Source organism: Hippopotamus amphibius, chromosome 13, assembly GCF_030028045.1.
Source record: "Hippopotamus amphibius kiboko isolate mHipAmp2 chromosome 13, mHipAmp2.hap2, whole genome shotgun sequence".
Classification (NCBI taxonomy): domain Eukaryota; kingdom Metazoa; phylum Chordata; class Mammalia; order Artiodactyla; family Hippopotamidae; genus Hippopotamus; species Hippopotamus amphibius.
In genome coordinates this window covers 60,593,891-60,621,284 of record NC_080198.1, presented here as the reverse complement: position 1 = coordinate 60,621,284, position 27,394 = coordinate 60,593,891, and the positions used below count along the sequence as shown (strand labels likewise).

General features: G+C 44.8%; 1 protein-coding gene across 11 annotated transcripts in view; it reads left to right on the top strand.

Annotated features, from left to right (window-relative positions):
- Positions 1 to 977: 977 nt before the first annotated feature.
- The window catches only part of JADE1 (jade family PHD finger 1), a 56,221-nt gene continuing 29,804 nt past the window's right edge, over positions 978 to 27,394 (top strand). For 2 of the 11 annotated variants that reach the window (XM_057705949.1, XM_057705957.1), the window contains exons 1-2: positions 978 to 1,107; positions 17,546 to 17,623. In XM_057705949.1, the coding sequence (XP_057561932.1) occupies positions 17,572 to 17,623 (52 nt within the window). In that variant the 5' untranslated portion in view covers positions 978 to 1,107; positions 17,546 to 17,571. Of the gene's footprint in view, positions 1,108 to 1,500; positions 1,523 to 2,542; positions 2,634 to 2,979; positions 3,086 to 3,595; positions 3,657 to 16,553; positions 16,648 to 17,545; positions 17,624 to 18,333; positions 27,159 to 27,394 lie in introns of those variants that run through there. The other 9 variants (XM_057705948.1, XM_057705955.1, XM_057705947.1 and 6 more) reach the window with 9 other exon arrangements.

Sequence of the window (27,394 nt, the reverse complement as noted above, 5' to 3'; positions counted from 1 at the left end):
ATTTTTAATCTGTACCCAGGGCTTTTCCCTTTTGAAGCTGACCGTCATATATACTGATTTCTTTAGGGAGTCCACAAAAGACATGTTAACGGCCACATGAAAAAGGTAGTTTGGATTCTGTGGAAAATCAGTAGCAACTCATTTTTACACATAAATACCCTTAAATTAATTTCTGATAACTAATTTTATATTAGTCTGCAGCTCCAGTTCTAACATTAGGCTCGATTCTCATATTTGGAAGGCAATGTCCGGTTCTGTAACACTGTGTAAGATAAAGGTGGTGTCAATTTATAAATAATTACTGTCTACTAATAAATTAATGCTCACCTGCAATATCATTTCGATACAAACCTAGGTAAAGATGTGTTCCAGCTCCAAAACTGGATTTTCTGTATTTAAAATTGTCATTCTAATTTGCAACTCCCCAAAACTGTTACTACGAAAGAACTATTTATTTTGCCATTCAGCCTAAAAATAAAACCTCTCACCCAAACTACACTCCTTAATAGCCACACTGTAATCTACATAGTTCTAAACCGATTGGAAAGAATCCAGTTCCAGTGCAGTGATGTCAGACAAGAGCTGGAACTGGGACAGTTTGAAAGGGATAATTTAAAAGCCCACCACCCTGCCTGGAGACACCTCAAGAACTTCCAGGCTCACAAGGGAGGTGAAGCAAGAGATTTTATAAAGCTGAAGAGTGGTGCTTTTAGCAAGCCCCCGCGGACACAGGCCGAGCCGGCTGCAGCGAGGGCCGCGAAGAGTTAACAAGGGACAGAGCCCCCCGCGCCGCAGGCTCCCCGCGCGCTCCCTCCGCCCTCCTGTCCCCACCCTCTCGTTCTGGCAAGGGATTAAAGTGCTCCCCCCTGTGGCAGCAGTGACCCAGAAATGAGTTTGATTCACACAGTCCTTCCTCCATAACCAGCCAAACGCCCGGCCGAGAGTGCCTCCCTGCGCGAGCGCCGGGTGTGTGCGCGCCGGCGAGAGCAGGGGCCCGCCCGGCTCCCCGCCCGCCTGTCCGTCCGCCCGCCCGCCTCGGCCCGAACTCATGCGGCGTGGAGCGAGCGGCGAGGAGCCCAGCGCCGCGGCCGAACCCCTCCGCAGCAGGTACGCGCGCGGGCCGCGGGGGGCGCGCGGGGAGGGCGCGCCGAGCGAGAGTCCGCGCGTGTCCGCGTGTGGGTCCGTGTGCGCGTCCCGATCCCGAGGCGGCGGCGGCGGCGGCGGCTGCAGGACGAGCCGAGAGGCTCAGCCATATTTGATGGTTTTGTTGCTTTGCTCGGGAGTTCTCGGGAGTAATTTAATGCCGAAGGTCGCTGCCTAGTGGAAATAATATAGTACGTCATTAATATGGCGCCAAAAGATTGGGTTCTCGATATGTAGCGAGGAGGGAGGGCAGGCAGCCGCCGAGCGCAGCGTTACTATCCCACCAGTAACTTGGGCATTGCCGGGGTGGGGGCCAAAGGAGGAGGAGGAGGAGGAGAGGATGATTTTTGGATCCTGAGAATTGATCTGTGTTGGATCTGTAAGTTTTATTATGATTATTTTTCAGTTTTGGGGGGCTGAAGACTTAGAGCTTTTTCTTCTTTTGGATTTGTGAAGAACATGCGGTTTTCAGGCGAATCATCAATTAAAACGCGTTGAGGAGCAGAAGCCCAGTTTGGTTGGCTTTAGTTTATAAAATTTTTTAAAAAGCCAAAGTGCATTAGGTTGCATGAAAGTGTAAAGCATAGTAGCAACTTGGTAGACAGATGGCAATGGCAGAACACAGGTCCGTGTACATATATGAATCCAGAGTGTGTGTGACCGTGGTGGTGGTGGTGGTGCGGGAGGAAGGGAGGACGACTGTATTCGTCCAGACATAGGTGTGTGTGTGTATAGGTACATCTGTGTAGGGTGGCCGCAGCCCTAGCTCTTGTCACCGCGTCACCACATGTCCAAAATATTCATTGCATCAATTCAAGGGCAGTGAGGGAGGGGTAGGGGGGATGGAGGGACAGTTTAGCAATTATATTTTTCCAAATTGGGTTTCCAGTGATCAGACCTTTTACTTATAGCGAGACTGCTTGTGAAGTGTACAACCCTTTATCGGTGAAATTAGGAAGGAGTTGCATCGGTAGAGCAAACTACCGATTAACCATGAACTTAAAACGGATTGCAAATTGCAACCTTTGGCACCATCTGCAAATTGTGGGGAGTGGTGTCGCTTGGTCTTCGCCGCCTGAAATGAACGTGCAGTGGGCACCCCGGGACTGCAAGTTGCGAAGCCCTTCAGTGCACGTGTCTTGTGCCTGTGAGTGTGTATTTGAGTTGGGGGCTGTTGTTCGATAGCCAGCAGGCTTTCCGGGTTGTTGGCGCTGGCTTGCAAATGCGGGAGAGGGATGGAATGTGGAATGTTGACCGGGGAACCGAATCCTGTCGGAACGGTCCCATTTGCTGGAGAAATTCGATCCCTTCCACCTCCTTCCCGCTCCCCCCGCCCGCCTGCGGGCAGGAGGCGGGGCCGAGGACGCGGCTGCTGCTCAAAGTGGCGGAGCGCGGCGGCGGGAGGCAGGTGCACGGCACCCGCCAGTGGGGGTGCCTCAACTTCCGCGGGCGTTTAAATAGCAGCCTCTCTCCCCTCCCACCGGTAATAGGTGACTTGGCGGCCGAGGGCGGCGGGGGGAAGGGGACGGGGGAGCCCCGGGAACGAGCCTCCGCGGCACGTGGGCAGGTGCTGGGTGGCCCTGGGGCCAACTTTTGTGGCCCGCCTCTGGCGTTGGAGGAGAGGCGGCTCCGTGTGGAAACGGGGGCGGGCGGCGGCCGAGGCGCCGCTCTCTCAGCCGCGGCTGGAGCGTCACCTAACGGTCCCAGCAGCGCTGCCGGGGGCCGGGGTGGGGGGCTTCGGGGGCGGGGACGCCCGGCCCACCGCGCCCGCGCCGCGGGAACCCCGCACAAAGCCCGCGGCGCGGGGGCGGCCACCGCGCTCCCGCCTGGGGAACGGCCCGAAGCCCGTCGCCGTCCCCGCGCCGATTCCGGCGGGCGGCCGCAGGCGTTTGTTTGTTGGTTCCGCGCCGCCTTCCTCGCCGGATGGCTTCCTGTGACAGAGGTGATACACAGTTTCCAGAACTGTCTGGGGGCGGGAGCCGGAGCCGAGCCCTCTCCGAGCTGCTCGCCGTCGCCGCTGCTCCCGCTTCCACCTCACAACCGTTTCTCGCCGGCGCGCCCGCCCCAGCCCGAAGGTGCCGCCCGGGAGGGACTCGGGGAGGGGGACGGCGCGGCCGTTTCCAGCGGCGCAAGTGGCTTCTAGACGCGAGGGAGCGTTTGATTTGCAACTGGGGCCGAGCGGATTGGTGCAGCTGGCTGCGGCGGGGCGGGAGGAGCGGCGGCGGCGGCGGCGGCGGGGGGTGGCCGCTTTCAAATGGAGAGGGCGGCGGCGGCGGCGGGGACGCCGCTGCGGAGGGAGCGGGGCTTGGTTGCGCCACGAGAAGGTGTCATCACTGCACCGGGGCTAATTCCGGCGGAGGTGCCGGGAGTTACTTTCCCCTCCTCCCGCGCTGTTGTTTCTGTCGCCTTGGGAGGAGGAGGAGAGGAGAAGGAGAGGGAAAGAGGGAGGGGGCGGCGCCGCCGCGCGAAGCCGCGGCCCTGCGCACACCCCGGCGGGCGGCGGGAGCCGCGCGGTGCGTTCTCCGGTGCGGGGCGGCGGCCCAGTTCTCCCCTCCCGGCGATCCCCCCCTTCCCGGGGTCCTCAGCTTTCTCTCGGCCCAGCCCCCCGCCCCCCGCGCTCTCCCCGCTCCCACACGGGCCTTGCATCCCAAGGTCCTCCGCCCGCGACTCTCCTCGCCCCCGGTGCCCCCTTCCCTGTCGTACTCCCCCCCCCTCCCCCCAGCCCCGGGCTTTCCCACCCTGGGCTCCCCCTCCCTGGAGCGCGGGGGCGGCCGTAGTCCCGGCACCCGGTGTGTGCAGCGAGCGAACAAAAAAGCGGGCGATTTAAACGTGCCTTCGAAACCCGTTAGGAATGCGTCGTCACCGGGAGACCGTTTAAAAGCAGCTTTGGCTGGTTTTCTAGTAACGAGGAGGGAGGCGCCCCACCTCGCTTCGGCGGGGGCGAGGGTCTGCCGCCTTCTGTTTACCACAGCCAAGGGGGAATTTAAATTTTCTTTTTGTAAAGTGATAGCTGCGGTTGAATGACTTAAGACGGCTACGTTTTTGGGAAATTGAGAGACAATCTGAAGTTTCCATTAATGGGAATGCTTAGGGGCTTCTTTCCCAGAGGTTTTTATTAGGTGAACTATTTTTCCTTTTTAGAAAACCCGCTGTGAAAGGCTGGCTCTCTGGTTACTTGTAGCTCAAGGCTAATACCTTTCAAAGTTAATGAACTAGTTTTAAGATACAGGCAAATTATTTGCGTGAAAGCTGATTTAGATAGTGATCCACTAGTGGTTAGAGTATTACTTTAGTAAGTTGTATTTGACCAAATCACAGTTAAGATTTAATCACTTTTAGGTGGAGATAGGAAGCATTCAGGGTAACCAACCGTACTTCCACTGATAATACTTTTGATAGAATAATTTGTTGTAGTGGAGTGGGCAACACATACTGGAAAGACACAGGATGTTCTGTGTGTGATACTTCCTAGCAAATACCTGCAAGCGAGTATTCTTAATGTCCTTTTGTCCCAAAGATTTCAGTCTCATCTAATGTCACTTTTAAATCAGATGACTTCCTGATTATTTTGCTTTCTTTCTTACGTTTGTGTATTTTTATATGTGTATTTAATGACCTGGCATTTTTAGCTGCTTATGTGTTAGGTATCTCCTTTCTTCCTTACACCAGCCAGAGATAAAGGGAGTTGCCTGAACTTGCAGTAGAACTTGAACTTGATTCCATCGTAAGGTCATAGGCTGCTTTCGAAGAAAAGTTGAGTGGATTGGCACAGAGATTTTAACTTTTGACGAAGGTAGCTATATGTTCATTTAGAAAGAAAAAGATCCCCCCACCCTCATAAGTTCTTCCATCACTTGACAGGTTTTCAGCCTATAAATGAGTATTTTAGTTTTATATTAGTTATGGAGGTTGAAAGAGTAGCTATAAAGGGAAGATAGTGAGAAATGATGAGTGTGCCAGAGAGACCAGGGAGAAAAAACTTTTTGGACTTTAAGGAAATGTTGTCTCTTAGAAGTGAGTAATTTCTTAGCCCAGAGACTCTGGGGAGAAGGATTAACTAAAAACAAAAGCAAAACTTGGAGGACTTGGTGAAAATACAAGCAGGTCTCCGTGTGTTTCACCTGCATAAATACTGATTTTTGACTTCAAGGAGCCCTTAGTGGCTTAAAGTATTATTACAGAAGTGGTTTTACATGTACATTGTTGAAAATTAGAGAAGCAAATGTAAATACACGTTCCTACCACTTAGAAATCAGCATTGTATCATTTTCCAGATAGTTGCATATAGTTGTGTATGTGTGTTTTAATCAAAATGAGTCGTGTTGTCTATACAGTTGCGTAAGGGGTTTTTTGCTTTGTTTTCTTTTTTCCCGGTTAGCTATGTTGTCTCTTATTGGGACATATTCAGAATTCCTCACTTGGCCCCAAAATAAAACAGAGCAGCTTTAACTAAAACACTGTCCAGTGAAAGATCATTTATTGCATCTGGTTATTTCCTGTAAGTAGATTTTAGTCTGTAGTAACTTTTTGACAGAACCTCTGACGTTGAGGAGGCATGCCTTTGGAATTAATCATGACTGTATTTGAAAAAGTTGGAATTAAAATAGCATTTTATTGTAATTTGGAAGTCTTCAATTTGGAGGTTATTTGTTTGAAAACTACTTTAAAGAAATTTACTTGTTGTATTTATCCACACACTTGCTGGGAAAAGAATTATCAACTGTTTGTGTTTCAGTTCTGAGGTGCTTGGAACATCAAACACTGGCCAAATCCTTTATCTTTAGGATTTGTCAGGAGTAAGGAGGCATATGAATGTCACAGTTCTGCTTGCTTCCTTACTTGCTGTTGGTGAAGCTCTTTCCTCATTTAGTAATACTGGGCATCTGTTACAGTGTTACAGTATTAATGGTCTGTCAGAATTTGCATTGTAAACCCAGTTTTCCCACATGGTTAATAACAATAAGACGTTCTCTAGAGGAAAATATGACATCTTAGCCAGTATCTTGCTTTTTATTTGGATTGGCACTTAAAAGGTTTGACTTGATTGTTCAAACAGTGGGAGTTACACCAGTGTTAAACTTCTTTCCTCCCCTCCCTGTCCAAGCCTGTGATAGTTAGAACACTGTCTGCATGTTTGACAATGCATGACCAAAAAAAATTTTTTTTTTTCCCCTAAATAAAGGCTGGCTTTACTTGGAGTTGTTCGTTTCTTAGATGGTGTCAGAAGCCTGGTAGGAACCTTAATTGGGAAAGTGTTAGTTCCTGAGACGGTAAATTGTTTCCTTGAAAGTTTTAGTGTCTAGTCTATTTTCTATATTTTCAAGACCTGGCAGCACTTTATCTGGTCATGTTTTTAAAATTTGGATAATTAATACATTTATTTGTAGTATATAGTATTTTCAAAAAGCTGAGACTTAATTGAAAAAGAATCTTGTCATTTGCCTGGTGTACTTATACAAAAGTATTAGTCTGTGATGGTGAGGGGTGTATATTTTGATGTTTTCGCAGTTGGTGGGCTCTGATGGAATAAGTTAACTTTGCATTCCTAATAACGGAAAGAGTGGCCCTGGAGGGCCTTTTTACGTTTTTAGTGGAAGTGGCATCAGGTCTTTAAGTTTAGCTAGGGTTGAGTGTTATGGAACAGAGAGAAAATCTAGTCTAAGAGGATATTGATCCTGACTCTGGCCATGTTATTGTGGCCTGGCCTTATCTAGCCTAGACCTTAAATGATTATTAAGGATGTCTTCCTCACCTGAAAGCAACACAGATAGATTCCCAGAAATAGAATGGAAAGCTTAGTCTCTGAGGAGGAGACTGGGTATTTCCATTTTTGAGTCCTTTATTAACTTTAGACTAGCGGTATATTAGGTACTCATAACAGATGTTCAAGGACCAAGCTTTTGATGAATACTCTAAGTCAGATATTTACTTTCTGCTTTTGGTTCTTCAGGTAAAGTTAAGACATAATAAGGTGACTGAGGATAGTTGAAGTAAGTTCATTTTTAAAACTTTAGGTTCTTTTGGGCTTATTTGTTGAAGGAATTAAACTGCAGTTTTCTCTTGTTTTGAAAGCTCTTCCAATTGGCAATAACATATACTTTTTAATATTGAGCATTTAATGAATGTACAGGAGATTTTATTAAGTTGAAAATTCATGACAGCTTCTAAGACAGTTTCTAAGCAGTTAAGTGCCAGTTTCATTGATGAGGGTCCAAACTGAAGAATACAACCAGCATTTTTTTTTTTCTTTTTACTCCATGGTAAACAGCAAGAATTGGCAAGGTTAACAAGTTGCTGGAGTTGGAGCTGCCTGGTTTGCATTTGTTTAGCACAAAATACACGTAACACGATTTAAGATTTTTCTTGATTACTCATGGTCATTTTTATGAGCATCAGTTATTTCATTTTATGAGCATCAGTTATTTCATAATAAAATGATGCACTTAAGATGTGTAGGCTGAGTACTGGTGGCTTGTACTTTTTTAAGGTCAAGGACACTTGAGATCCAAAACTTGTGGAACCTCTCGCAGAAAAAGCAAGTTGCACAGATATTTGCCTGTCATTTCAGGGTTTGGAGGAATACCTTTAAGTGCATCCTGGATTTCAATTTAGCATTTAAATTCTGGTGACTTCTTTTTCTCTGATCCTTTTACATCACTGTTAACCATGTATTGTAGTTAAAATGCCTGTCTAGAACAGTTTTCTGCTTATTGGTTACTGGCTTGAAAATCAGATAAGTGTGTTAGAAGTTTTTATAACTTAGTGTACACTGGCCCCAAGTAGGAGCCTCGGGGGGTTTTCCTTTGAGAAACATTCAGGGATTTCTTGGCCTTTATTGCTTAGAGCACTGCCCCCCCCCCCCCCCCCCCCCCGCCAGTTTGTTGATGTATAGCAAGGATCAGTAAACTTTTTTAGTAAAGGGCCAGATAACAAATACTTTAGGCTCTGTGGGCCTGATGGTCTCTATTACAGCTTTTCAATTTTGCCGTCGTAAATGTGAAGACAGTCAGTGGACAAAAGAAAAGGTAAATGAATGAACATGGCTGTGTCCCAATAAAACTTTATTTACAGACAGTGAAATTTGAATTTGGTTTAATTTTCAGGTGTTCTGAAATGTTCTTTTGATTCCTTCTCCCCAAGCTTTTTAAATATGGGCGGGAACGAAAAAGGCTATGGACCCCTGATTTATAGTGATACAGCCTTACCTATGGTATAGTATATACCTATATATACTTATAGTATAGTATATACCCATAGTATAACGTAGTGATACAGCATTACATAGTCATGAGATTGTTTCTGCTGCTGCTGAGTTCCCTTTCTGATAGGAACCTGAGATAAGTTGAAATCAGAAGTTTGTTTGATAAATATGGAGGGAGTTGGCTATTCTGACGGCTGTGGCTCTTGACTCTGATTCCTAGGTCCCCTTTGGGGATAGGATGTGTAATACAGGACCTTGTGGACCTAGGAAAGCACAGCTAGGTAGTCATACCCTCCAAGGGGGCCAGGCCAAGAAGCCCTGTGTAAGGGGTTATACCTTATAACCTGGGAATATATCCAGAGGGAGATATATCCAGAGGAAGATAATCTCTGTCTAAGTAGGGTGTATATGTCACCACTCAGAAGTTAATGCCTGCTAGTCAGAGGACTCATACCCCTGTAATAGTGTTCAGGGAACTACTAGCACACTCTCCTTCCAGCTCTACCTTTTTTGTTTGCTCCACCAGGCAAAATGACATTTGCAACCATCTTCACATCAGTTTCCAGGAAACAGTGTTTCAAGTTCCAAGTTAACAGACTATTGTTTACTGAGTACATTTTAGTTGTCTGCTCCCTGATAACCTGTAGTCCATGGCCTTAATCTTTGAGATGACCTCTTTCTAAATGTCAGGAGGCATCCAAGTGCAAGAAGCCCATGGTACAAGTACCTGGGAGGAGGGTGGATGGCACAGGAGGGCCACCCATCTTAGGAACTGGTCTTTGGTTCAGCCACTGGCTTTGCCCTAGACCTACCTGTGTGTCTTTGCTCATGCTGCTTAACCTCTCCAGAATTTATTGTATATACTTACCTTTTTAAAATTGGGAAAGATAGAGTAAATTATCTCTAAGATGTTTTCTAGCGCCGCAGTTATGATTTTATGGGTTTCTTTGGAGGAAGATTTCCTGTAGACACAATCCATGAAAAGGGTGAGACTGTTCAGCTTTAGCCTCAGAGAATACTTTGCAGACCTTGCGACTAGGTTTTGAGACTCTTATGCTTCCATGACCATAATAACAAAACTTGTACAATTGTGATGAAATGTTTGTTTTCGTATGTAATTCAGATGATGTGTAAATGCATTTATTGTTAAGTGTGCCATCTAGGTCTTCTAATGTACAACGTTGGGAGTCTGAATTTTTTTTTTTAAACAGTACTTTAAAAAATTTTGGTGACTTAACATTGTTAGTGGTAACTGATAGTTTCTGACAACCAGCTATAATCAGGGAACAAAGTTCCTCAAAACAGCTGCATTTCAATCTGTGCACAGTGTAATTGTCATTAGCTGGTTGAGTCTGGTTTCTGCAGAAGCTGCTTTGTATATCCTGTATGAGAACATCTGGTTTGAGCATTTAAAAGCCTTTTAAAATTACCCTGTATCACTTTGCATTTATTGGCTTATTCTTCCAAGGGTAGAATAAGGAGTTGTAGACTCCTTTCCCATCTTTATCCTTACCATAGTTCTTTCAGAACTATCTCCTGCTTAGCTAAGTTACACTTAGTTTTTTCTAGTGTTATTCTTCAATGAAGATTTAGAGTTTGATCTGAAGATGTGCGTGTGTGTGTTATAAGTTAGAGTTTGGTTCAAAGATCCCAAGGCAGAATGGAACACAAACTTCTGATTTCAGTGAAATACTTTATAAAGACGTTTATTTTCATACATTCTGAAGAGATTGGTCTTTAGTTTTCCCTGGTAAATTGTCCAAAAAAAAAAAAAAAAAAAAAAAGTGTGAAAAGAGGACCTATAGGGCAAATGGGCTGTCTTTCACATGAATTCTGACTGAGTAATAGCAATGTGTTAAGAAGGATTCTGAAGTCATGCCTGGGCTTGTGGGGAAAAAAGAATGACTTAATTTATTAACCATGCCTGCCTTGAGTAGAGGAAATGGTGTATTTGGTAACCATCTCTGGAATGTAGCGGGTTTTTTTTTTTAACTTTTTTTTTTTCTTCCAAAATAGTACTGCTCTTGAAGTGGATAGGAAGTCAAGCATTTATTCTTTAAAGGTAGTTTAAACCCTAGTTTTCCTGTCTGCATTAGTTTTTCTATTCTTAATGCATATGTTTTTAGTGACCTGTTACTGACACTGGCTCTTATGTTTTGAAAACTTACTTTTGAAGTAAATAATGAATGAGTGATAGTAGCATTTTACAGCATTATCCTGTTACCTTTTCTATTTTTTTTCCTCCTGTGCTGTTTCATCTGAGGAAGGAGGTGGAATGTATATAGTTTACTGATGGCTGCTCATTTTAGGCTGGTGCCTGCGTGGGACCGAGAAGTTGTGCTCCTAAGGTCTTCTACAATGTGAGGTGCAGGGAAGAAAGGTTTTGGGTTTTAAATCTTTACTATTGTAAATAGCATAGTACAGGACCATGGTAAAAAATTAAAATCATGTAAAAGGTCATAAAGGGAAGTAAAAGTTCCCAACCTATTCTATCTGGAACACTTCAGTCACATTTCTCAGAGATAAACATTGTTAACCTTAATGTTCTTCCAGAAATTTTCCACTAGAGTTGGTGTATGTATTCTCTTCCCTCCTCTTTTATTTGTAAATGGGCTGCTATTTCATTCCCTCCCCCTGCAGTTTGCTGGTGTTTCTTTCTTGATATGTCTTTGGTGTCTTCTGTATCTGAACATATAGATCTAACAGAAAGGAATTCTGAGTCAATGGAGTTAGGGATAGAAGCTCAGGATTGGGGGCCAAGGTGCCTGATTGCCTTTATTGTTTGGGGTGAATGCATTTACTCTCATGTAAAGGGAAGTTAACAAAAATACATTCCAAATACAGATGACTGGAATGTTTTGTCATAACTTCTCTTTAAGTGCTGACTCTGAGACCTGGGGAGGGTTGAAGACTGTTTTAGGGCTCATAAGCAGGGATCGGATTATTTATAAATTGGCAAATGGGAGCTGCGTGATTCATTCAGAACCACTCTTACTTATAAATTCCTTAAAATCTTGAAAAATTGTTTTATTAACTTTTAAAGGCTGAGTTTAAAAATAATTTATAAAGAATTTTTGGTGAACTAATGTGTTATAGCACTTGGACTTTATTAGTAATATTCATGGGAGTAAATATTGCAGTTATGATTATCTGGTCAGTTCTTACAATTTTTTCTTTTGGGAGAGATGGTTATTTATTGCTAATATAAACTTTTCAGCTGAATATTTTCAAGTATGATGTCTTTGCAAAGGCTCTATAGTAGTAGCTTGAGCAGCATTTCCTTTAAACACATTTTGATGTATGACATTATAAACGACACATTTTTAAAAGTTCCATTTTCTGGGTTGAAATATTTAGACAAGGTTAAAACTTTAACACTTCATATCTAAGCAGTTTGTCAGTTAAATCTGTGACTATCTTTTTGACCAGATAGAACCCTTTGGTTAAAGTGAGGAATCTGGATTTGAGTTACAGTCACAGTAGTATTTTTAGACTCTGAGCATATGAATTAGTGTTGTCACTTTGAAGACTTACTATCTAGGTGATTAATATTTAAAAACTGAGATTAGAAACCAGCTGGATTTCCTTTACATTGGTTTAGGGATAGGAGATGAAGGTGAAGTATAGATCATTATTGTCTTTGGGTATTTTGTTACCTTGGGTACTGTGTACTTCATAGGAGACAGAAAGACCTGTTAAGGAAATGGAAAACATTTTTTATAGGGGAGGTAATAGTCTATCACCAATAACTTAGGAATCAGTTATCAGTTGCATAGTGTTTAGAAATATTCTAATTGTGTGAACTTAGCAAACAGAACCAGCTCATTATAAAATAGTTTTATCTTTATGTAAGACTGGTGTCTGAAAATGCATACTTTAATGTACATTTTTATATTATACATTCTCCGAATACATTTTAAAATATAGTACATTTAAGTATTAGATTATTAACTTTGACAGAGAATGGACAAATTTGAAATTAAAGTTTCAGTTGAACTAGTTGAACTATAAATTTGAAATTAAAGTTCCAGTCAAAGGTCAGTTAGATATTAAAGTGAAGCATCTCAAATTCTATGAAGCTGAGTGAGCATAGGATACAGTTTACGTACAGGAACTCAGTCATTCATCCTATAGGTTACTTTAATACATAGCCAATCCACTACATAGCATTAGGTGATACATAGAGAAAAATAGTATGTAGAGATCTTTGAAGTACCTTCTAGAACTTCTTGAGTAAAATAAATGACGAAAACATAGTAGACAAAGTTGATACTTTGAAGAAAAAAAATGCCTTTCTGCATATAAACCATAATTAAAATCACTAGGATGTAATCCTTATTATAGCTGTAGAGTTTATGGCCTGATAAATCCTATTCCACCTCAGAGAGTAATTCTAGTGACTGGACAGTTTGTTTTCCTCAAATCTGTCTTTTTCCCAGGAGTAGCATTGAATAAACATCCTCAGATTCTTAATCATCTTATTCTCTTGCAAAAGCTTTTCTGTCTTTGTCCTCCAGGTCATTTCTCATTCTTTCTTAGCCAGAGTCACATACCAGTCATGCCTCCCTGGTACCACACCCAGGTCACTGAACTTGTTCCCTTACAAATTTCTGAACCACTTGGGGATGGGTTCCTTCAGCTAATGGCTGCTCTTAACGTAGTGCCTGCTGATTTTCCCCCCTAATTTCAGTCTGAGGAAACTTAAATTTCAAGGTTTTGAGGTACCGTGCTGTCTCAACATACATAACCCATGTCCCACCATAATCCATGAATCCTATAACCTTTATAGTAGTTATCACACTGAAGCTACTTATCTAGTTATTTGCTTACCATATCTCTCTGGGCCATTCCGTATCTTCTTTACCTTATCTTTGGCATCTAACTTGATACAGTTTTAATTGAATTAATATATTAGCTAATCCACTACATTTTAATTAACCTGTGTGACAGAAGAGGTTGAAAGAGAGTGATCTGCATGTAGGATGTTACCTGTGCTTCCTGAGGAGATGGTGCCTTGAGCAGCTACCATATGTGCCTGGTTGCCTTGGCATGCACCTCTCTACTGCCAAAGGATCATCACTTGACTGATCCAGCCAGGTCTTTGACCAATGACTTCCTTGTACTTGGCCTTTCCAGGCAGTGTTTTTAATCAGGCTTCCCAGGTAGTCTTTTGCTTTTTGGGCAGAGTCCCAAATGCCCAATAATTAGTGTTTTGTCTGCCTAGCTGTTATGCTTCTCGTGACAAAAGGACACTCCAGGCTCCTGTAAATTGCATTGCTTTGAGCCAGTTATGGTGGAATCAGACAGGATGTCAGGACAAGCCTTGTTGAAGACTGGTCCCAGAGTTCTGGGAGTATCTGTTGCAGCTGCCCTTTGAAGTCTTGTTTTGCTCAAGACCCCTCTCTGTGATGTCTTCATTTCACATTTAATTCGAAAGAATCTCTGTTCTCTGGAACTTACTATATATAATCTTTTAGAGACACACATGTACAGAACATTTAAGTGATGATGCAAGGCAGGAGTTGATTGTTAAAGAAAATAGTACATTAAAAAGCAGGATGAAAAAGTTCTAAGAGAAGAGAAAAGGTGAAATGAGTGGTATAGAACATAAATTCTTTAATTGGAATGGTGGTTGGTATTCAGTGACTTTGAGCTGAGCCCTGGAGAAGGGGTGGGATTGGGATAGGTGGATGGGGAGCAAAGAGCCAAAGGAGCACCATCAGCGGAGGCTGAGGATGGAAAGAAGAGGTGTTTCCAAGGATAGAGCCCAGGCAAGCTGGTCACAGGGCCTTGTTAGGAGAGATGTTTGGGTAGAGCAGGGAGGGGCCAGGTGGTGGAAAACCTCTGAGTTTCCAGCTGGACCCATTTGTGGTGTGGAACAGAGGGAGAGATTGGCATAGGGAATAGCTTGATGAGGTCACTTCGTAGGATGGATTAATTCGTTGTAACAGTTGGAAGGGGTGAAAACTTGTGGGTACTGAGAATGTAAGGGTGGTGCCTAAAGCAGTCTGGGTTTAGGTGGCCCAGGACCTACTGGGGCAGTAGAGGGACTTGAAAGGTTATATGTTATGAAATGACAAGTCTTCACAATTGAATAGGAAGGTAAGAAGTGACGTATACTAGTAAATAAATGAGCAAATAGTAAGATTCTGAATGTGAAGGTGCTGCACAGAGTGATATGCTAGGTTATATATATGTATGTTAAGTATTATAGTGTTTTGCCCAAAATATGCTGCTGCTTTTTGTTACCTCCCCTTTATTCTTCTGGCTCAGAACCTTACCAACTCAGTCAGCCTGTGTTTCTACAGAGTCTTGTGTTTACCACTATCAAGCACTAACCATACTGATTTCCTGTTGACCTGTCTCCTCTGCTAGACCAGCAACTGCATAAGATCAGGGACAGTCATTTTGCTCCAGCATCTCCTAATACACTAGGTATTCAGATGTTTGTGGGATGCATTATGCATGAGTGTATTTTCTTGCTACTTTCTCTGGAGTGTTGCAAGTAGCCCTCTTAATTGATTATTACTTATCCTACTACCATCTAGATAATAACCAGCGATTGCCCTAAATAATGCTGAGGGCCCTCTGCTTTCTCTCACCGGTTTCCATTGGATGGATGTTTGCAGCAGACAACCACTGTAGTGTGTGTCTTAAAGACAGTAACATGTGTGTATTTTGATTTTTTGATAAAGTAATCCCAGGTGAGATAAATCAGCCTGATGTCAAGGATTAAGTACATCAGAGCCACAGAGGAGGCAATTTTGGCGTGCACTGGCCCTGTTCCTGCACCAGGTTCCCTGGAGAAGTACAGCACAAGCATTCTCAACCTTCTTTACTCAAGATCTTTTAGGGCTGATGAAAACAGAATTCATTAGAAGGAATGTGCTATTTTTACTCTTCTTTTACTTGCATAATTATGCTTGAGAGTATTTGAGTATGTTTAGGAGCATCATCTATTCTGGCCAGTGCTTGCGTTTTGCGTAGTGACTGGAGTGTGTGCTTTCTCTGGGAAGCTGTGTATGAAAGCTAGGAGGAAAGCATTTTGATTTAAAAAGATTCTAAGTTTTCCAAACTCTTCTATTTAGGTAAATGTTAGTTGTCTGGATCAGTGAAGGTGTAATCAGCATTTGTTTCCTCATTTCTAGCTGGGGAGTGTTCATCGGCTTTCTCAGCCTCTTTCTCTTCCTCACAGTTCTTACATCTGCTTATGAGGTGGGAACTGCATTTTTCTTGCCTTGATGCTTCACACTGTTACTTTTAAGGAATTCGTCTTTAGGTAGCACTTTCTTTCTCTTTGTTCTTTTTGTCTTTTTTTAAAAGCTCTCTTGTAATGTTGGCTCTAGGGAGCTGAAGCTGAACCTGTTGCTGGGAATAAGTGATCTTTGCCTTTCCGTCTTTTCCTTGTATGTGCTGATGGGTCCGAAGGGGAGCAGGGGTGCCTTGTAGAAGGTTGGAGGAGAGTTTTCAGCTGTCAACAGTTGGTGTTTTGGCACATGGTGATGAGGCAGGGAAGATAATCATTTCAGGTGGGAAGTGGGCCACAGGAGTTTGTTGACTGTGGAAGTTTTTCTGGGGTGGGCCTGCCCCAGGTCGAGTTGTAGTTGGGTTATGGGTGAAAAGGACTCTGCAGAAAAGCCGGGGTGGGGGTGGGACAGTGGTGGTGGTAAAGTTTAGGACTGTGACTCTGCCCATGACCTGGATCAGGACTCATGTCTTGGCTTCCTCTTGGAAATTCTTTTAATGGTTTTTGAAGAATCATTGGGTAAAAACACACAGACCTTAACTGGTGAGTGTCTCAGAAAGAAAATATAAGATATAGATTACAGGTCTGAATATTTGAAAGAATCATACAGGATACAGGTCTGTTTTGTAGGTGGGAGTAGACTGCCCTGTATGGTGTGCTTTCTGCTCTTTTTGACTTCAGTTTTATAGTTCCACTTACAGGGTTTTTAGTTTCTAACTTGTTGTAGAGCAATTTCTACAACAACACAGTGGTTCTGCACATTTCCCCCATACTCTTCCTGTGTGCCACACTCTTAGGAACTCATCACATTGTAAGGCTATGGTTCCCAATGAGGGGGAGGTGGGGTTATTCTCTGTTGAGGGGCTGGATGGGTAGGGACTGGATGACCAACCACACTTTGGCTTGGAAAGCCCTCCTCCCTCGCTGGGAGTCACTCATCTGGCAGTAAGATCAGGGCCCTAAAGATGTTAAGGTGATCAATAAGATTATTTTGGAAAAGCTTTTTGGATTTGTTTAGAAAGCTGCCCTGTGTGACTATAACCTCAAGTTCATCTGTGTAAGTTCAGTGACTGCCGTTCAATCTTGGTCCACTGCCCTCTTTCCTAAATGCACTTTCTCTTCTGTCTGTGGTGCTGGAGGCCTGTTAGCACCTGGCAGGCGTTGGCAAGGTGGGCTGGGTGTCTGCACAAACTGCTTTCTTAGCTTGGCTGAGTTAGGTTGGACAAGGCCTGTTAGGCATTGGGGTGAAGGGTAGTGAAATTGGATTTAGAATTAGAAGTTCCTTACTTACAATGTGACCTTGGGCAAGTCGCTGCTTAAACCCTTTTTTGGCCTGAGTTTCCCAATGTGTAAAGGGGAGGGGTCTGGATGGGAATAAATTGCTGAGGGGTTGGAGGTTACTAGGGGAGGTATTTGCGTTCCCAGTGGCCCGTTTGTTTTGTTCCCAGGACTCTAGGTGTTCAGCTTTTGGGATTCTTTTAGTAAAATTTGCCGGAGAGGCATAATCATGCCTAGTGCAGTGTAAATAGTCACACATTCAGGCACAGCTCCGTCCCCACCCCCACACACACATGTAAAACATGAATCTGTCTGTAGTGAGGAAGCACTGTGTTCATTGCCATGGGCTTTATTCTGCAGAGCTTGCTGCCAGTCAGCTAAAGAGACTCCTGGAGTAGTTGTAGTGATAATGTCACAGGAATGAGAGAGAAGCCTGGCACCTTTGGGAGACCTGCTGATATGTGATTTCTCTACCCCTCCCCCTCCTTTTTGAACCTGTTCTGTTAATAATTGCACCTAATTATGTATCTTTGGTCTTTTCACTGTTTATAATTCAAATGCTACTTAAAGCCGATTGTTTGCTTTTGCATGCTGTAAATCCTGGGCTGCCATCTGAAGCACAACTTGATGATTGTGTATTATCATCTTGGGTTAAGTGCTGTCTCATTGCTTTGCAGGCTGCCTGCTGTTTCCCGGGGAGATCATGAAACGAGGTCGCCTTCCCAGCAGCAGTGAGGATTCTGACGACAATGGCAGTAAGTCCTGCTTTGTTGTTCTTGGAACCTACCAGGGTTTGGGTCAGTGTAAAAACAGGATTTTTTAATGTAATGCTTTAAATAGCTGAGGCCCTTTGCATATCATATCAGGGAGGTGAGAGGAACCAAGGCCTGAGAAACACATCTGAGTAGGATACTGCAGGCCTGTAACCAAATCTTTCTGGGTAAGGTTGACTGCAGGCGGGCATTCCTCAGGCTTCCTGTTTATTATCCAAAGATGAATAATCCAGTTTCAAGAGTCACTGGTGTGTCTGTTTTTCCTAAACATCATTTACAGCACTTCACAGTTGCTCTTTATGAAAAGGGAACTTAATCGAAGCCAATTAATTATTAACTAGTCCAGCCCGATACAAAGGGAGATTGAGGACTGCCTAGTGTGATGTGAAAATATTAAGTACAGGTTTTTAGTCGGTCAAAAGTCAGCACTCTTCAGTTGATTTGAACATGACTGTATTTAATAATACTACTGTCTGCATCTCAGATCTCTGGCATCCTCATATTTTCACAGTGCAGCTGAGAACCAGAAGTTAGTTGGCTTCCAGGCAGTCAAAATAAATGTCACACAGCGTCTGTGTATTGGGAAGCTAACAGACGACCTGGGGAAGGGAGCCCCTTTCAGATAACTAAGAAATTTTGTACCTAGCACAGTGCCTGAATTCCGGGCGATTATCCTGTGTTTTATATTACAGATCAAATTTGGGAAACCTTGAAAGAAAGCTTGCTCTGCTGAGTGATGGGAAAGGTATTGGGCCTGCTTTCAAGGAACTCTGTCTTTGACATATATAAAATCCAGCTCGGATGGAAAGTCATCAGAAGAGTTGGAGATGCCTTTTTTGATGCACTGTGGAAATGTATATATGTAGACACAAATTCAGAGTAGGGGAGGACCAGGGAAACCTATATAGGAGATGAAAGTTGGGCAGATCCTGAAGGATGAAATTGTTTTAGGCAAACAGGGTTGTTTTTCTGTGCTCCAAGTTTTGGGCAGATTTAAAGTGGCAAATTAGAAAGCAAGCTTTGCTGTGGGCGGCCACACTGACAACCACCGGAAACATTAAAAACAGAGTGCAAACAGCAGTTTGATTGGAGCTTTGGGTGCAGGCATGGAGCAGTGGGAAGGAGAACTGGTGGTGATGGGAGGGTGTTAGGTATTGGGGTTACCTGCGAAGTAAGCTGTGACTGGACGGTGAAGGGCTGGGACTGAGGAGCCAAGGGATGGGACCTCTCGGGACAGACAGTGGGAGCTGATGTTTGGCACAAGGGAGGTGTGAACTGGGTGAGACACTTACTCTGAGTAAGCACTCCAGAGAGAGGGGCTTTTCTTCTGTTTCAGGGAGCGGTATTAAGGGGCTGTACCGCATCTGTGGGGGCCTTCGGGAATGCCTTTTGAACTTCTTTCTTAGCGCTATCTCGTTACACGGACTTCATTACCTGTTTTCTCTAATATTTACTGAGGCTTTTTACTGCTTGAGTATTCGGTACCTGCCCCCTGTGGTGCCTATCACAGTGTCCTCTGGAATTACAGGCACTCAGTAAATGCTTGCTGCTTTCTGGAGTACACAGTTTTGTCCTGCAGCAATTTAAAAAAAAATCTTTCTTTTTAGGTTCAGAATTAATCAGAGGAAGGCTTCAAGAAGTAACGTCCGTGGGCTAACAGTGCCCAGTGAAAGGCTGAGTCCCATTTCCCTGTTTCTGGTGGAGGAGCAGGTCTGTGCTCACTCTGTTACTCTCAGCACTGCCTCATATCCACCTTGGGAGAGCAGGGTTAGAAAAGGTTCTCCTGGAATGTTCTGTCAGACTTAGACCCTTCCCCTTTCTGGACTAGAGCTGCCCAGTAGAAGGGAGATGTTCTTGTGTAAGCAAGAAACTGAATTTAAAATTTTTATTTAATTTTAATTAATTAAAATTTAAGTTTAAAAAGCCACATGACTGGTGACTACCATAGTGGGTCGTGCCGTTCTGGACCCTGGCCCAATGCAGTCCTTCTCAGCTGTCCAGAGGCTCCAAATAGCTCCAAAGGCTCTACCGGTCATCGTTTCTGGCTGTCATAACAAATTCCACAGAGTTTGTGGCTTAAACAACAGATACTTATTCCTCACAGCTCTGGAGGCTAGAAGTCCAAGAGCCAAGGTGTCAGCAGGTTTGCTTTCTCCTGAGGCCTCTGTCCTTGGCTTGCAGACCACCACCTTCCTACTGAGTGCTCACAGGGTCTTTCCTCTGAGCGTGTGCATTCTTGGTGTCTCTGTGTGTCTAAATGTCCTCCTGTAATCCAGTGATGTCGGATTAGGGCCAATCATTTTAATTTAATTACCAATTTAAAGGCTTTATGTCTAAATACAGTCACATTCTGAGACTTCAACATATGAAATTTTGGGGGACACAGTTCAGCCCATAACAGCCCTAGAAGAGAGACCAAACGCTTCATCTAAACCTGTATTTTTACCCAGAACTCTAGGAGGAAGAGAGTGCCCAGAGTCCCCACCAAAAGTGTGTCGATCAAGTCACCTTATTGGTAATGGGCCTTTTTTGTCCGCCGACTAAATATTATGCTTACGTCTGTGCTGGCCTCCCTAAAGAAGGTGGGGTGGAGGACTAAGGTAAATATTTATAAAGTACTTGAGAGTTAAGTAGGTAAACCACAAAGCTGGGTTTCCTTCCACCCGAGGCTGCACATGGAAGTAGAGTGGTGGTGGCAGAGGGTGAGGACGAAGGCTGCTAGTGGAAGGGAGGGAGGCTGATCTCGTGTCATATTGACTCCGTGTAGAGCGTGTGATGATACTTTATGGCTGTGCCGTGTGTTTAGGCCTAATGATGTGGTCATTATGCTGGATGATGATCATGGTAAGACCATCGTCTTGGCATCGAGAACCGTAGAATGCCAAGCCACATAAACACGCACGTGTCTGCGCCATGGAACGCACTTTCCAGCCTCTGAGGGCAGCTGCTGCACGGTGTGGGCCTCGGCCACCCGCTGGCCTGTTTGCACTGGAGCCTGTCCTCTCATGCAGGCACACGGTGGGTGTGAGTAGGGTGGCCTCGGTCAGGTGCACAGAACTGAGCCTGCCCTTAGCTGAGTTCGGGTACGTGGAAGCCCTGCTTGTAAGAAGGGCTGGGTCTGTGCAGTGGCCACTTCCCATCCTTTCCAGGCTGCAGTTCTGACAGAAGTTTGGCAGCAGCTCCCAGCCCAATGCAGAGCTTGTCCAAGTGGAGAAGAGGCAGTTGCAGACGGCAGCTTGGGGCCCCAGCACCAGCCATGGCCACGGCTGGGCCCGGCTGGGCTCCTCGGCTGGAGCCCTTTGCTTTGATTTCTGGCCTGGTCCAGGGGAATACCAGTGTAGTATTTACAGTTGGGGATGGACAGGCATTTTCTGTGCCAGTGTAAGTCCTCATCCAGCTGCAGTCATAGTTGTTGAAGCCTTTCTCCAGGTGCCCTGGACTGCCAGCCTTGGCAGCTGGATGAAGTAGCGTTGGGGTGTTTGCAGGCTGTCTGTAATTGCTGGGTTCCTGGGACGCTGGCTCAGCCAGTCTCTGAAGTTATGCATTGTGCCAGGGTGTGGCCTGGGGAAACAAGCACTTTATTTCCTGCTTTCCAGTCCATGGTCCTCTGTCCTTAGGGGTTTTGGCAAATGTGGCAGTGGGTCCACCAGCTATTTTTGGTATTTCCGTCCAACCTGCAGGAAGGAGAGAGGAGCAGGAGGTTGAATCTGTCATCATTGGCCAATGATTTAATCAATCATGTCTATGTAATGAAGCCTCCATAAAAACCCCAAAGGACAGGAGTGTGGAGAGCTTCCAGATGGCAAGCACATGGCGACTGGGAAGAGAAGGGTGTGCTCTAAGGGGGATGGAAGCTCCGTGCTGTTTCCTCATGCCTTGTCCTGTGTATCTCTGCATTTGGCTATAGACGCATATCCTTCCATATCCTTTTAGAATAAACTGGTGCTCCTAGTAAGTAACCTGTTTCTCTGAGTTCTGTGAGCAGCTCTAACAAATTAATTGCACCCGAGGAGGGGGTCATGGGAACCTCTGCCAATCAGAAGCACAGGTAACAACGTGGGCTTGGCAACTGGCGTCTGCAGTGGAGGGTGGTCTTGTGGGACTGAGTCTGTGGAGTCTGATTCTATCTCTGTGTCAGAATTGAGTTGAATTCTTGGACACCCTGCTGGCATCTGACAGTTGCTTGCTGGTGTGGGGGAGCTTCCACAAGCACATGTTGGAATTGGGTCTGGGAACCATTTTTACCTGACTAATGTCCTAAACTTCAGGGCTGTGTTAACCTCCCTGTGGGAAGGCCTGGGGTGTGGCGAGCGGTCTGGGGCCAGGCAGCTTGTGGGGGCCCTACCTGGTCTCCTGGTTTCCACACCTGTGCTCACCTTGAAATACTTCTGTCTTCAGCCAAGTTCTGCTCTGTCACTTGTGATAAAGAAGGTGCAGAAAACAGCTGAGTAAAATTCAAACCTACTAATTTTGCACTTAGTAATGCAGGTTGGTGAGTGACAAACATGAAGTTATGTGAGGACTTTTGTTTTTCTGGGCTTTCTCCAGCTTGCACATAAACAATGAAGAAAGACCAAAATTTTTCGTGGATGAAACTTCTGCTTTGGACCCTTTATGTTACATTTTTAGAGAACTTGCTGTCTTTTTTTGTTTGTTTGGCTGTGCTTGGTTTCCTTCATGGCAAGTCTTCGGAGGTTTCTTGGTGGTTTCTCTTTTGCATAAAAGCTAACTCTGCTTCCACTTCTGTTCCTGTTTGACTGTACCTTTAATTTGCTGCTTCCTCCCCATCAGTTGCGTCTTGTGACACCAAGGAGTTGTGTAGGAATTCTTGAAATGGGGGAATTCTGGCTCAGTACTGAAGAACGTGTGCTGTATCCACGTGCAGGCACATGGAGATGGCTTTGCCCCTTTTCAAACCTGACTTGTGGCTTGTCCTTGACATTGACGGGCAGAGCATCATCTTGGGCGCAAGGGGCACCTAGCACAGCATGGTCTGGTCCACGGGCTTGGACTTAACAGAAGGGCTGGGTGATTGTGGAACATTTCTGGCAGGTGGTTGAAGGCCCAAGGATGTTGAAACGTTCCTGGGCTAGTTCTCTGAATGTACTCATTAAGCTTTGTTTTTTGGAAGGTGGAAGTGAGTTGGACCATAGAGCTAAGCCATGCTGGGATGGAAAGGCTGGGCTGTGGCAGAGGTGGGGTCAGGCCCTGATAGAAACAGCAGGGATGTGAGAGGCTTGTCTTTTATCATGCCGTTTGAGCAGATGGGAACTATGTTAAACTTGCTTCCTTCTTTCAGATAGGACTTTCCGTAGCCCTGCTCTACTGGCACAGGGCTGGCCGCGCCTTGCTCTCTCGGGTCTGCACTGTGGTGGTGACACCGGCTGGCCTGTGGGGCTCCGTACTTGCTGGTCCTAAGCATCTTACTTTGTTAAGCTGGGTTAACACTCTTAAAGACATGAGAGGAGTATTTAGTGTCTAGAAGCAGGGTCTGAGACACAAGAGATTCACCCTTTGGTCAGTGGTAAGGGTCTTTCGTAGTTTGCATTTGTGGTGGTGTGAGCACCCACCCAACTGCCATTCATTCTCATTTCTGAACCTTTCACACGCTGCGCAACCTGGGAGGCTTAACACACACGCACCCCAGTGTTGGAGGTGTGTGCAATATGTATTAGATTTACTCTTGAGATTTTTTTCCTTATTTTAGATCTAGGGCAAGACAGCATGACTATTTTTAATATTTCAAAGGAGAGTGTTTGAGATAAATGCATAACAGCACAGTAAGCAGGGTACGTAATGCAGTGCATGCACAGGATCCGCGCTCATGATGCTGCCACCGTTTTGTTGACACTCAGACAATATATATCAAGAATTTTAAAAGTCACGTGCACTTGTCACTAGAGCGGACTTAACTTTAGGTAATAATATTTTGTGTGTGGGCAATAAAATAATTTTAGATATCATTGCCAAATGTTTAGAGTTCCTAACTCCTCTCCTGAAAGCAACAAGAAAATGAAACAGAATTTTACTTGCCATATTCTTAATTTAGCTTGTCATGAGATGTTAGCGTTCTGAAAACGACAAAATGCAGCATCAACCTGGCATAATCTTAGCATGTGTTTTTAAAGAACAAGTGGCCAGTGTTTTACTGTAGTGTAAATCACTGTCTCCCAGTCCTTTTGGTGTTTGAAATACTCTAATTTCTGGTTTAAAAGTTTTTTTCTCCAACATACTTTCAAAAAATATGTTCTGTGACATAACTTTTTAAAATTAAAATGGGTGCAAATTATTTTTGCTTGGGTCCTATTCTGGGAAGTATCCGGAGAGAACATGGATGAGGGAGGAGAACTGGTGTAGGAACGTCAAGGCTCTTGCTTGGAGTCTCCTGTGGACTAGCCGTGGATGTTTTTGTAGATGGAGGTGTGTTCCAGTCAGGAAGCAGTGGCCCCACCGTGCTGTCTTTAAAGGCATTAGTACTTTATTTTGCATGACCTCATTTTCCTCGAGCTCAAGAGCATATCTTCTAACTGGTAAGACAGGGGTGTATTCTTGGTATCCACTGCTTTCAGCTCTTGAGTCACAGTCCTGAACAGTGACGATGTATTTTTGTTTGAGAATCTGCTGTGTGCACGGTGCTGACCTAGGTGTACTATATGTTGTAAATAGTGATCACATCGTTTTTAAGTCAATTAGAAGGAGGACATTACCAGCAACATGTATCTGCTGCTAGACGTGGGAGGATCCAGCTTCTCACTGTTCAGCAGTAAAATCAAGGTTTTGTACAAACCCACCTGTGTGGAGTAAAGTGGGACATTTTCTTTTCCTTTACTGTGAATGGATGGTAGAAAATCATCAGTTATTTTCTGCACACATTTAAAGTGTGTACTTTGATACATTTTGACATGTTTACACCCATGAAATCATAAAACTCAAGATAATCTTTCCCTCCCTGCTTTCCCCAGTCAACCTCTGATCTACTTTCTGTCACTGTAGATTAGTTTATATTTTCCAGAGTTTTATATAAATGGAATAATACAATACATACTCTTTTCATCTTTTCACTCCACATAATTATTGCCACACCCATCCATGCTGTGTGTATCAACAGCTCGTTCTTTTTTATCGCTGGGTAGTATTCCGTGGCGTGGATATGCCACTGTTTGTTTACTCATTCACTCTGTCCGTGGATGCTTGGATGGTTTCTACAAAATAAGCTAAGAACATTTCCTTATGTCAGTGATAATTAAACTTAGCTTTCCCCCAGTCTTTCCCTTTCTGCACAGTGAGTTTAATGAGGTTGATTTTTCTCTTCCTCCTTTTGCATTAGGCAAATTAAAAGAAAGAGGAACAAACTATTTCTGGGTGGGCCAGAGCTGCTCTCGGGTAATATGATCAGATACCAAATTTGCAGCATTTTTGAATTCCTGTTACCTAAAGGTAGGTAACATTTTTCAAGAATATGAAAGCAGCCCTAGGAAAAGTGTCTAAATGATTGCCATTACTTGGGTTGTGTTCTGTGCCAGCGAAGCTGCCAGCTTCCTGGGAACCTTGCAGACGACCCTGGAGGGATCCTGACGGATCCCCAAGAAGAGGCAAGAGGGTCACAGAAACTTAAGAATGAACGAATTTCTTTTCTTTTCTTTTTTTTTTTTTAATTTTTTATTTATTTGTTTTATTTATTTATTGGCTGTGTTGGGTCTTCTTTGCTGCACACGGGCTTTCTCTAGTTGCTGAGAGCAGGGGACGGGGGCTACTCTTCATTGTGGTGCGCAGGCTTCTCAACGCAGTGGCCTCTCTTGTTGAGGAGCATGGGCTCTAGGTACATAGGCTTCAATAGTTGTGGCACATGGGCTCAACAGCTGTGGCTTACAGCCTTAGTTGTTCCGCAGCATGTGGAATCTTCCCAGAGCAGGGCTCGAACCCTTATCCCCTGCATTGGCAGGTGGATTCTTAACCACTGCACCACCTAGGAAGTCCCTGAACGAATTTCTTGTTTGTGCTTTAACTCTGAGAGTATTTGACTGTAAGCGCTTGCCTCCACGCACCCCGTGTTGGTTATTGAAGTATAGCAGTGGGATGAGTTTTGAAATTTTTCTGGTTTTGTACCTTTTCATTTATAACCCTTTACATAGTGATTCACACTAAAGGGGCCACCCCTTTCTGCCCTGCATCCCCTCCCCGAGCCCCTGGGCGGTCCCATCTAGAGTTGGCTTGTGCTCTTCCCCGTCTCTGCTTTCAGCCTGTGGCTGGCGGGAGCATGGCCTGCAGGACCAGAGGGTGGAAGAGAGGCCTCTCTAGAGATGTGAGCTGCCCAGCTGCTTTCCTCTCGAGGCTCCTAGTTTGGCTTGTCTTCCTTTTCCCAACGATGGCTGGGTTTAGGACTTCCTGCAAGTCAGGCTCACCCCAGTTTGCCTAGAATATTTTTTTCAGTGTGGGAGTGAAACTTTCTTCTTGTTCATTTAAGAGTCTAAAGAGATATACTTAGGATTATTTTTTAAAGAAGCATTTTCGAAAGTATTACTGAACGATGCAGTAGGGTCACTGGTAGGAAATCTAATTCTGCTGGCCTAGGAGCAGACAGTCATTTGACCCAGTAAACAAGCCTTGGAACTGGTCATCAAGGGTAGAGCTCTTCCCTGTCAGGGGGCAGCCTGGCAATCCCCTTTAGTCTCTGTCATTGCAAATCTGATGATAGGCTTATGTGCAGAACCTATTTCTTAATGTCCATAAGGTTTTAAGGATGCTTTGATTCTGTGTCCCTTGTCTTTGAAATCTGTAGAGATTCCCGTTTGAGTGACAAGCGATTTTACTGATAGAATGGCAGTTCCCTCGGGTTTTAGTTTTTATTGGGTGGGGGAGGGGTGTTGTTAATTTCTGGGAAATGGTACAGTTCATTCACCATGGAGGCAAGTTATTAGACACACTGCAGGTAGTTAGGAGGGCTGTTTCAGATCTGGCGGTGTGGCACCCACGGACAGGAGGCAGTAGCAGAGGTGGAGGAGAGGGGCTGGGATTCTCAGGTATTGGGTGGTTGAATTGATGTTACTCAGCCATTGCTTGGATGTGTCCTGAGTGAGGAGAGTCTAGAAAGACTCTCATTTCTGACTTCAGGTAGAAATGGTGGTGATATCCGTCTAAGTAGAAATAGAAGAACAGGTTTGGGTAAAATGGCGAGCCCAGTTACTGTCGTGCTGAGTTGACTGATCTCAGGAGCACTCTGGGCTTGGTTGATGTCTGATCTCACAGTGAACATGGACCTGGTGCTTGGGAGGGAGATCAGTGTGGGAGTGCAGGTCTCACAGGTAAGACTGTGGGCACGGATGAGCCCTCCCCGGGAAGGGCACTGGAGCAAGAAGATGAGAGAGTTCATGCACGGAAGACAGGGACCCACAGAGTGGGGACACCAGGAAGGAGGACTGCCACTGCGGCTGAGGGAGCATCTCAAGCAGGATGGAACCAGTGCTGCAGAGGGGTCTTAGGCCCGAGAGGAACTCAGACTTGGTGGCAGTTAAGAGACGTAGGTGTCTTCCAGTTTCCATGGCTTGGTGGGGGAAAGGCCACACGACAGAGGACAAGAGCATCTTATCCTCAGAGCTTAGAGCTCACAGGCACTCTCTGGGAAAGGGGAGGAGACAGTTTTAAAGGTGATTTGGCCGTAGCACCGAGTCTGCAGCGGCTCTGAGTTTCCCTTATTTAGGGATTGCTAAGTTCTTTCTTGGAGTCAAAACTTTTTTTCTAATGTTTTGGGGCATG